Source organism: Orbicella faveolata, unplaced genomic scaffold, assembly GCF_042242905.1.
Source record: "Orbicella faveolata isolate gen_17 unplaced genomic scaffold, um_ofav_v1 contig_13, whole genome shotgun sequence".
NCBI classification, from domain to species: Eukaryota; Metazoa; Cnidaria; class Anthozoa; order Scleractinia; family Merulinidae; genus Orbicella; species Orbicella faveolata.
Genome location: NW_028301540.1, coordinates 3,679,690 through 3,690,000, shown reverse-complemented (window position 1 = coordinate 3,690,000; position 10,311 = coordinate 3,679,690). Strand labels below are relative to the sequence as shown.

The window sequence follows — 10,311 nt, the reverse complement described above, 5'->3', positions numbered from 1 at the left end:
AAACAACTCGTTCTCTCGGGAAATACATTGAACTGCTAGGCCATTTTTGTCGGTTGAAGGTTTTACTGCTTTCCCCCTGAGAATTAGCGTTCAAAACATGGCTGAATGAGGGCAATGGGCTGTGTTTAAATAAAAAATTGAATTGCTAATCACTCTTTTTCAAAATGGCCGCCTTGGTCAGTGGTAGCTAATTGCAAGGCTGCTACCAATTGGCCAATGACATCAATTCTACTTTACCCCACTTATTGAATTAACCAATCAGAGCGTGCGTTAGAAGCTTTGCGTGCGCGGGAAGGACGTTGAGTTTGTCGAAATCCCTGATCGATCGAAGTAGCGTGTGGACTGAGATTTTTCTTCCTACGTTTGAAAAATGGGCAAGAAGAAAATGACAAGAGGCCTTCTGGATGGAATCATAGCAGAGAAACGTCCTCCAACAGCAGATGATGAAAATGGAACCACCGAAGAAGAGGAGTATGAGGTTGAAAAAGTCGTTGACAAGCGTATACACAAAGGTAAGGTCGAATACCTTCTAAAATGGAAGGGATATTCCTCAGATGATAACACTTGGGAACCGGAGGACAGTCTTGAATGCCCGGAATTACTTGAAGAATACGAGAGGAATAAGGCGCTTGGAAAACAACCGGCTGAAGTGAAGAAAGAAAAGAAGGAGAAGAGAAAAGAGCACAGGTTCGTTTGTCTAGTCACGTTTGACTAAAATGCATGTTTACTAGTTCCAAGTTTACGTGGTTTAATAAGCTTTTTGCATGTAACTGACGACCGAAATTTTCTCATTCTGCGATTCATTTTTTTTTTTACTGTATAGATCTGAATCAACAAATGACAATCACTTAGGGGGAATTTAAGATCCCATGTAAGCTTAAGCTAAATTGTACATTCGTGCATGTGCCACAACAGTTTGAGGAGTCTTTACAAGCTTATGTAACATTGCACTACGGTACCCGAACGTTGCGCTAAAGCTTAGGCTTATATAAGTACGTATACTCAGGATCAAATTTCCTTGGATTCAACCCTCGTATGATTGGCAAATTTCTAAACACTCTTACTAGAGCTCTGGAAAATACACAGGATTCCATAGGTTATTCTCACACCTCTGTACATTTCTGTACACCTGCCCCTACCACCCCTCTCAGAAAGTAAGGTAATATCCAAACAATTCATTTCACTCTATAGTACCATGCAAAGAAAGTTGTGTGTGATAGCCTGGGGAGGTTTCCAGTCACCTCACCACCAGGGCATTTTGCCACCAATGATCTTGCCACCAAGAAACCACCTGGCCACTAAACCCCAAGAGAAAGATAAACTAGAGTAAAGTGTTCAACTAGAGGTGTATTAGCTGTTCAAGAAACTCCAATTTTAATTGTCTTGTAAGTTTGTTAGCTTTTCTGTTTGCAAATTTCAATGTCAATGTGACTTGTTGTCGGTGAGGTGATACGATGCGCATTCTGTTTTCTAACGAGAAACCACAGCTTTTTAGAATTTAACTACATGTATATTTCCTTGAGAACTGACTGTGTTGTTATGGCTCATTTAAGCTTATGTAAGTGTTTCATAAGAGGCTTTGGCGAAACGATCAAACAACTAATGAGCTGTGTGAGTTATACAACCAAATAAAGTAAAACGAATTTCAGTCTCTTTGGCTTTTGGTGTAATGTCATTAGATCGTTAGTAATTTGGTCACGAGGAGACTTTGCCTTGTGGCGAGTTGGTTGGTGGCGAGAATTCCTGGCGATGAGGTGACCAGTAATCACTGGGGATAGTGGAATTTGCAGTTGGGCCAGTGGATTTTATCATTCAGTTGCCCCCATTGGCAAGTTAAGTTTCTTGGGAAAATTTCCAAGGAAAATCAAATTACAGAATGGACCTTTTCGGCAATACTGTTTCAAAGAGCTATTATGCGATGCTCAGGGGGCAAATTAGTATGTACATGTATTTGCCCCCTGAGCATCCCATAATAGCTATTTGAAACAATAAAATTCAAAATGATTGCTGTTTTGCCAAAAGGGTCCATTACTGTAAGAGATAACAGTTTGGGGTGCTAGTGAGAATGACTTTTGAGCTAACTCATCATAGACTCCACTCTCCAAAAGTGCATGCCCAAAAGTTGGTTTCATATACATCTGGGATAGAATTTGGTGCTAATGCTCCAAACCTTTCCAATTCAGTCTTGCCTTATCAATGCTGTACAAAGAACAACCAGTGTGAAATAACTGACCAATCAGATTACAGAACTTGTAGTCACAAACAGGGAATTCCAACTAAAGTTTCTTAAACTAATCAGTGCGTAGAAGGAAATCCCAGGGTTTATTTCATTTTTTTTTTTATTCCAGGAAATGTTAGAGTGGACATAAGGAGAGAAAGAGATAATCATAAGAAAAATCAAAAGTTAGATTTTGTCTCAATGACTCAAGCTATTAAAAGAGTTGCATTTTCCCCTTTACGGTTTACCCAAGTGGTGTAAAGGGATGCAATTTTTTCTGACCCTTAGATAAATTGCCAGAAATAAAATTCTATAATGAAATGAAATGAAATAAGAAAGTTAATGGCTTTTCTAAAAGTGTATGTTTTTGTACGAGAGGTCACAAATTTAATACACCAGTATATATGAATTATGGAATTATTTCATTGATTGCAGGTGTTTGGAAACTATTCTAACTTTCTCTATTTTCACTTTTTCAAAAGTGTATGTTTTTGTATGTCACAAATTTAATTTATATGAATTGCAGAAGTACGTGTATTTTATTGATTGCAGTTGTTTGTAAATTATTCCAACTTTCTCTCAGTGAAAAGACTGAAAGCAAAACCAAGAAAAGAAAGGTCACAGAAGCAAGTGTTACTAACAAGGCACCATTTGATGTAAATGTAAATGATGCTAGTGAAGGTAAAGACGAGGATAATCTTAGTAAGGAAGATGACGTTGATCCTTTGGCTGAAGGTTGGGAAGCTTCTTCTATTCTTGGAGCTACAGATGTCGAAGGGCAGGTTCATTTCCTTATACAGTGGTAAGTGGGCATGTTATTGATTCAAAGATCTGTTCAACTTGGCTGGAGACATTTAGTCCTTGCTTCCATTAGACCGTGAACATGGACAAAAATTGTTCAAAACAAAACAAGAATAATTGATAAGAGAATAAAGATGATGAATTTTAAGCTTGCTAATGAAATGTGAAAAGTGAGCTGATCAACATGGCACGAGCATGGGACAAAGAAAAAATCTGAGTCCCCACAGGAATTGGACGCCGGGCAGGTGTTCTATCCACTGAGCTACAAGAACTCATGGAGGGCAAGGTCATTTAACTGAGTTCATATTTGCAGCATTTGTACAATATTGCACTACATGTGCGCTTGGCAGCTATATCTAGAATAGGTGAAATGTGCTTGCAGCATTGATAGAATAACCTGTCTTTTGTGTGCTTTCTTTCCTTTTTTGAGCAAGTTTGCACCTTAGTGCTGCCAAGCAGTGGCAGTATTGTCAAAGTTTACAGCGTGCAGTGCTGTGAGCAGTGAGACATTCTAGAGTTGAACAGTGAAAGTCCTTTACCACACTATTATGCTGAGCCTTTTCCCCCAGTTTGCCTACGTGTAAATGTGTCTGGCGACGTGCTAATTTAGTCAAAAAGGGTCGTAAGAAAAGTATTCATGTAAACTCAGGTTTCATTAAGGGTTGGGCATTGGGCAAATAGACCAATTTCAACATATTAAAATTCAGCCTAACATAATAGACCTTAGCACGAGGCTCTGGGGAATAAACCCTACAAACTCTGTAGTTATTCCCCGGAGCCTCAAACTGAGGTCTATTGTGTTAGGCTGACTTTTAATATATTGAAATTGGTCCATTGCCAAGCTGTGAGGATGATTTTGCCCGGCTGGTTTGACCATCTAGAGGAAAGTTTTTCTTATAAAGAAGCTCAGCTCAAACTGTTTTGCTCACCTGTGAAAACCAGTTGCTCTCCTGCTGAAAGTGCTAATGAAACCCTTGAAAACTTTTTTAAACTTTTGTCTTTCAGGAAAGGCACAGACAGAGCCGACTTGATACCATCAACCATCGCTAATGTTAAATGGCCACAGATAGTTATTAAGTTTTATGAAGACAGGGTAACATGGACCCAAAACAATGAAAATGGAGAGAGCTGAAGAATTTTTCTGCTAACTTTTTACCTAGTATCTTAAAAAGTAGAAAACCTCCTGGACTACTCCGATCTTGTAAAAAAGGGTTAACAACAACAGACTGTCTCACATCTGTTTTTTTATTACTTTTAACAAAAAGAAGGCAATGTTCGGTTTCCTTTATATTTTGAAAGTCTATAGAAGGTCATTTTATCTTAACTTCTTTAAGATTGATCAGACTGGACTGATATCTACACTCATAGTCCTGTTCACTCATGTTAAGTTCACATTAATTTTAAAAGGTCTACTAGTGTGTCTACTTACTTGCATGTATGTAAGAGAGTGCAAGTACATGTACACGTATGTAACCACAGATATTCCATGGTAATAAGCTTGTTTACAATTCTTGTAAGTAAACAGAAAAATGTCGCAACAAATTTAGTGACATACGCAAATGTCATAAGAGGTACATCGCACATGAACTTCAGAAATAGCTACACTGTATAGTAATTAACCCGTTTTAACACCAGAGAAGTGGATCGTGGCCTTTTTCTTTTTGATGTCCTTTTGAGCACAGAGATTAAAAGAAAAAAAGAGTGGAACCATCTCAAGAGAAGGGTCTTGAATAAAAATCATGCTCTCCCAAGAGAATTTAAATATGGAACATTTTGAAGCTGGTATCATCTTGATAATTAAGACAGTGTCATGTTATGTGCAGCGGTCAAAATTGAGTAAAACTGTCCTTATGGATGATCCATAGGTAAAACATTATCAAGTATATAGTCCATGTTACTGCTGGGAATATGTTGTGCTCTCCATAGCTGTTGTAGTTTTAAAACATCTGCGGATTATTTTATTATTAGATTGTAGATGCTAGGCTCGATTACAAGCTGGAAATCAAGCCTACCTAGATTAATGTAGTTTCTGATCTTGTTAGATTCTCTGTACAATATTTTACCTTCAGTAAGCAAAGATACCTATAGTTAAGTAATAGAAAACTTTTTCCATGCTTCTATGGAGTTATGTAGAACTGAAACACTATTAGAAGTTCCAGTGCCAGCTTTTCCGAGTTGTCCCAAACTTCTGCAAGTGTTTCAATCTATAGCTTGGTAGAAACATTGAGAAAATGTCTTCTATTTCTTTTAGAAAACACTTTAGTCTATTATCAAAATGTAAACTCTCTTTGCTTGCTCCATCATTATGTCAACAGCTCATAGATGACTCTCCCAATGTGCTTCCCCTGATCCCACTAATTTTTTAGTCAACACCAAGAACACAGGCCCTTGCCAGTTCCAATTTAAATGTCCCAGATTAACAGACTTTTACTCGGATCTGATTGGCAGACATTGAAAAATGAACAAAAAGGAATGAGCCAGAGCCTGTGTTCCGGCTGCAGACCAAAAGTAAAGTAGGCTCTTGGGACAAGATTACACTCCTGTTTCAATTTAGTTTCAAATTTATGGAAACAGCTCTAAAGAATACTTGAGTGCGGAAAAAACACCAAAGGAGCAAGTAGTTATATCAATAATTTACTGGTAATGAGCAGGGATGGTTATGACTGGAAAGGACTGCAACAGAAAACCTTGCAAAATTGACATAGCTCATTCAACATCAACTTTATGTTCCAGAGAGAATATTATAAGCAGATTAAGCAGATATACATGTGCTTAAGTTTTGTATCTTCCTGTAATAGAGAAACTGCTTCACTGCTAGATAATCTTCATTTATAGGTAAATAGGCCAGTTTCGATATATTAAAATTCAGCTTGATAGTGAACCCTAGAGGACACAAACAAAAGAAATGAATAAACATGGTCATTCAATTTCCTTTGTTTGTGTCCTCTAAGCCTTGCTGCCGAGGTGAATTTTAATATATCGGAAACAGTCTATTTAAGTTAACCTTTTTTGAAAATTAATAAAGTTTAATAGTTAATTGATCTGTGTGGTTAGCATGCTAGGTATCTTTGCTCATTGGAAACAAACTGATGTATATGTGTAAAATAAACTTGACTCTAAATGGTTTGTTGGTTATTAAGTTTGTCAGAGCAAATCATTAAAGTACTGCAGTAGAAAGCAAAATCATTTTGATCTCAGACTGTTTTGGTGTAACCAAAGGTTTGGTAACACTACATGCAATGCAACTTGTCAAAAAAAGTGAATGAAAAAGAAATGGAATAAGGGGTGAAATGGAACAACATTTTGGAGTCGTGATGGCACCACTATCAAGTTGAAATGATTAAAATGAACTATCACAAGTAGTTCACGGATTGTAATGTATAGACTTATGCAATGTAACTGAAATATTTTGCTTGAATCGAGTCTGATTTGACGTTAAGGTGTCAATGGTCCAGTGAGCAACATTTCAGGTTTTTTTACCAAACCTATTCTTGCACTTCTTAAGTATAAAAAATGCTCAGGAGGGGGGGGGGGGTGGGGGGTTTACTCCCTTATATGGGCTATATAGGTATGTGCAGCCTCAAAGGGTATGGTTTTTTAGCTGATAAGGTCATAAACAGGGGGTATCGATTTTGCCCATTTTGGTCATAAAATAGGGTATGGTTCTTACACTCTAGTCTTGAATTAAGTAGAGTATTGAGAAGAAGCTACTTTTTCATCATAAGTAAGACCATCAACAAAATCCCTTTATAAATGATGTTTAGGGCAACTGTGCCGGCCACAGTGGTCATAAATAGGGTGTCAAATTTATGGTCAGGTAATAAATAGGATAGGGAAAATTGCAGATTTGGGCCATACATAGGGTCAGGGTTTTGGGAAGCGGGCCACACACCCACCCCTCATTTTTCTAGGATGCAAGGTGAAGTAAATAAGGACAAAGAGTGTCAGAACTACTAGAAATGTATGCTGTGATCTATAAACATTAAACATTACACCATGAAAGGTTCCTCTATTTTACGCTGTTATTTTTGATAATGGGGCTGCAGCCATTTTGGATTTTTTGGGTAAGAGAAAGCTGTTGAGATGACAAAAGTACAAACGTTTTTGACACCACGTTGCCCCTGACAAAGAGTGGCTTTGTCCTCTTCCCAGATTTTTCCCAACATACAGCAGCTCGTTGACTAAGTGTGACTGCCAAAAGATTTTTGGCTCAACAACTATTGGGACTGTTAATAGTCTAGACACTATAGATATTTAGGCATGGGCATATGAATAATTTGCCTATGCCTAAATATATACATATGGTCTTGATACAGGAAGCTTACTTGTTAGTTGTAGTACAGGCTATTCAAGAGACAACAAAGAGACTTGATATAACTAGTATTGATAGTTTTGTAAAATTTATTTAGTAAACATTTTATTAACAGTCATGTTGAAATGTTTTGCTCAGGAAATACAATACAATTCAAAGCATTCTGTTATGTCCACTGCTGAAACCTTGCTTGTAAAATCCACATCACAGCAGCAGACTGGTTAACCTGTGTTTCTTTCTCTTGACAGCGACGAATTCTACAGCGACACTTCTCACAGGAATGGCCTGTATTAGGCCCACAGAAGACTGAAAATTTAAAATGAAAACAACATTTAACACTTCATGATCAACAGAATCAGGATACAGTAGTTTAGTTTGGAAGTACAGTCAACTCCTGATGACTTGAACCTTCAAGGGAAGTTGAAAAAGGTTTGAGTTATCAAGAGTTGTAAACAAATGACTGGAAGTAACAGTGATGATGGGGTACTGGTAGGAAAACAAGTGCCATGCTCACTGCACTTCAAGGGACACAAGATCTTCAAATAGCAGGGCTTTTTGAAGATTCAGTGCACTGTAGTTAAGTGTAACCTAAACTGCTTAACATGAACTGGATTGACGCGTCCTGTGTAAAGAAAAAGAAAACAAAAGAAAAGAATACAGGGTGGTCAGTGTAAAACCCAGACTACAGACTGCAGGCTGCGGGTAAAATGCAGACAGGATAGAAATGCAGACTACAGACTACAGATTTTTTTTTCGGTTCGAGTTAGGGTGAAGTTTGAGTTTGCGAGGGTCCGTGTTAACGGAAGTCGACTTTAATTCCTCTCAAAAACATAGAAAAATAAATATGTAATCAAAAAAGTGCAAAAATCACGCAACAGGAAAAACAGTTTATCGTGTACCATGAGCTTAAGCTTAAGGTTATATATGTATTTTTTAACTCAGAGCTAGCGCTCTCACCTCAACAAAGTTGGCTCGGGCATTCCAGGCTCACCACCTTGTTTCAATCCTGCAGAAGGATGAATTAATGACTGATAAGTATCTACAATTATAAAAGGTAGTTACAACTTTTATAGTTTGCTTCGAACTGGATTGTGTCAGATGCACGTGTGAAAAATCGCCTCACCAAGATATATAATGAGTGGAATAAATCCCCAATGAAAGGCTGTCTTGCTAAATTTTATGACAGTCTGAATGCGTTTTTTCGTCTCTGGCCTCATCTTCACCATTTTACACAGGGAAAATTAATTTAAAACGTAAACGGGATTACGTTTAGTGCCGTCGCAAACAGTGCAACGATACAAGATGGCGGATTACTCCCAGAAACCAGTTCGCTGATACAGGTAAGGTTGCTAAGCCAAACAGACAGCCGAACACCACAGTCCTCCCAGACTGAGAGTGACGAGACTACGAGACGCAAAATTAGCGCTTTTCTTCGCGAACCCGAGAAATTTTCTCTTTTTAAATCGTGAGAACGAGATTATCTGGAAATAACACCATGTCTTGATATCCTAGAACAAGCTAAGTATTTTTCTACAGACGTGGCGGTACACGACCGTACGCTTTTTGGGCTTTGTGAATTCATATACAAGTTAGGAGAATTTAGAATGAACCTTTTCTGGAAAATTCGAAAGTTGCGTCAGAAATATTTATTATATCAAGGGACTTCCAGGCTTTTCTAGCCTTGCAACAAATCGAGACCCAGATATGGCTCGAGAAAAAAAATCAAGACCGTGAGAATAAAATTTTCGAGACCCAGGGTTTTTCAAGGACCATTAATTTGTCACCCCTAGCTATGGGAGCGCCGAGCGTGTAGCTGTGCTGGTATTGATTAAATTGCTTAAGCCGCAGAAGTCTTTCCTGTTTGTTTGCCTATCTGTTTGTTTGTTCGTTTGCTTACCTGTTTGTCGGTTTTTTTTTTTTTTGCTTGTTTGTTTGTTTGACATGCATAGCAATACCTATGTAAACGGATCATGCATGTTGAGACCCGAACAGCGTTTAATCTTCACCTTGTTAATTTTTTTTTCACCGCTCTTCTTATTCAGAAAAATTTCAAAAAAGGTGAGCAGCCTGAAGGTCGGCAAACACAAGGTAATTCAGTTGTTTGTCTGAAACAGCTCGTGAGGACGAGCGCTTTGTGAGACTGAACTATCCGTTTTCGTCACACATATTCAAATTAGTATGAATTGAAGTGACCCTCTCTCAGTCAAATTAAGCCACCCACAGAAAAGCAGAAGTCAAGAGCAGGATTTGTGCCCTTCGCTGAAAAAATGAAAGTTTCAGTGTTTGAAAAGATAGGTCGCATACAAGTCACTCTATACTGATGTTCCAAGCATGAAAAATTTTTTAAACTCTTTCTTTTTAAACCTTAATTATGAAATTAAGTCTGATGCTCTTTGCGGTTGCATGACCATTTTTGTTTTCAGAAATAAAAACCAGGCTCCAATATTTAAAAAACAACCCTAATTTCACCTTAAAGCTGAATTCTTTTTTTTCTAGGCGCGGCCACTTGACACGAAACGACTATATGCGATGTATACGGGAAAGATTAATTGAAAACACAATATAAAATTTAGGCCTCAGAATGAGTAAGTGTCCACTGATAAATAACTGGCTTTCGTGTGAAAATCGCCTAATATTTTTTTTAAAGTTTATATTTCGTTCCCTGGGCAAATAGTGTAATTGGAAGATTGAAGCCACACGCCAGAGTTTTTATCAGTGATACCTGCGGCGAAAACTAAAATTGCCTCTTTTAATTTGAATTCATTGTTGTGACTTCGTCGGAAAAGAATAGGGGAAACTTAAATCAGAGTTATACTTCAAATCAGGGACAACAATTATCTGATTCTGTAATTTCTGCAGTAAACGCATATTTTAACTAAAAAGGCCTAGGAAAACTCGTCAGGAACTACTTGTAAAAGAAAATTTTTTTGTAAACTCGATTAATTTGTATGCATAAAAACTGAACTGACTTTGGGACAAA

The 10,311-nt window shown here is 37.7% G+C and overlaps 3 protein-coding genes across 3 annotated transcripts in view; 1 reads left to right on the top strand and 2 right to left on the bottom strand.

Moving 5' to 3' along the window:
• LOC110060666 (IQ calmodulin-binding motif-containing protein 1-like) overlaps positions 1-196 on the bottom strand; it is a 9,962-nt gene extending 9,766 nt beyond the window's left edge. The window contains exon 1 of the mRNA XM_020767452.2: positions 1-196. This exon is cut by the window's left edge and continues 137 nt beyond it. The gene's annotated coding sequence lies outside the window, so the exon portion shown is untranslated.
• Positions 197-261: 65 nt separating this feature from the next.
• On the top strand, positions 262-6,143 carry LOC110060637 (heterochromatin protein 1-like). Its single transcript, XM_020767422.2, has 3 exons — positions 262-687; positions 2,802-3,020; positions 4,025-6,143. The coding sequence occupies exons 1-3, from the start codon at positions 371-373 to the stop codon at positions 4,149-4,151; spliced, it is 663 nt and encodes a 220-aa protein (XP_020623081.1). The 5' UTR covers positions 262-370; the 3' UTR covers positions 4,152-6,143.
• Positions 6,144-7,402: 1,259 nt separating this feature from the next.
• On the bottom strand, positions 7,403-8,672 carry LOC149114651 (mitochondrial import receptor subunit TOM7 homolog). Its single transcript, XM_089284105.1, has 3 exons — positions 8,455-8,672; positions 8,289-8,337; positions 7,403-7,637 (listed from the first exon to the last, which is right to left on the bottom strand). The coding sequence occupies exons 1-3, from the start codon at positions 8,555-8,557 to the stop codon at positions 7,622-7,624; spliced, it is 168 nt and encodes a 55-aa protein (XP_089140231.1). The 5' UTR covers positions 8,558-8,672; the 3' UTR covers positions 7,403-7,621.
• Between the last annotated feature and the right edge of the window lie 1,639 nt (positions 8,673-10,311).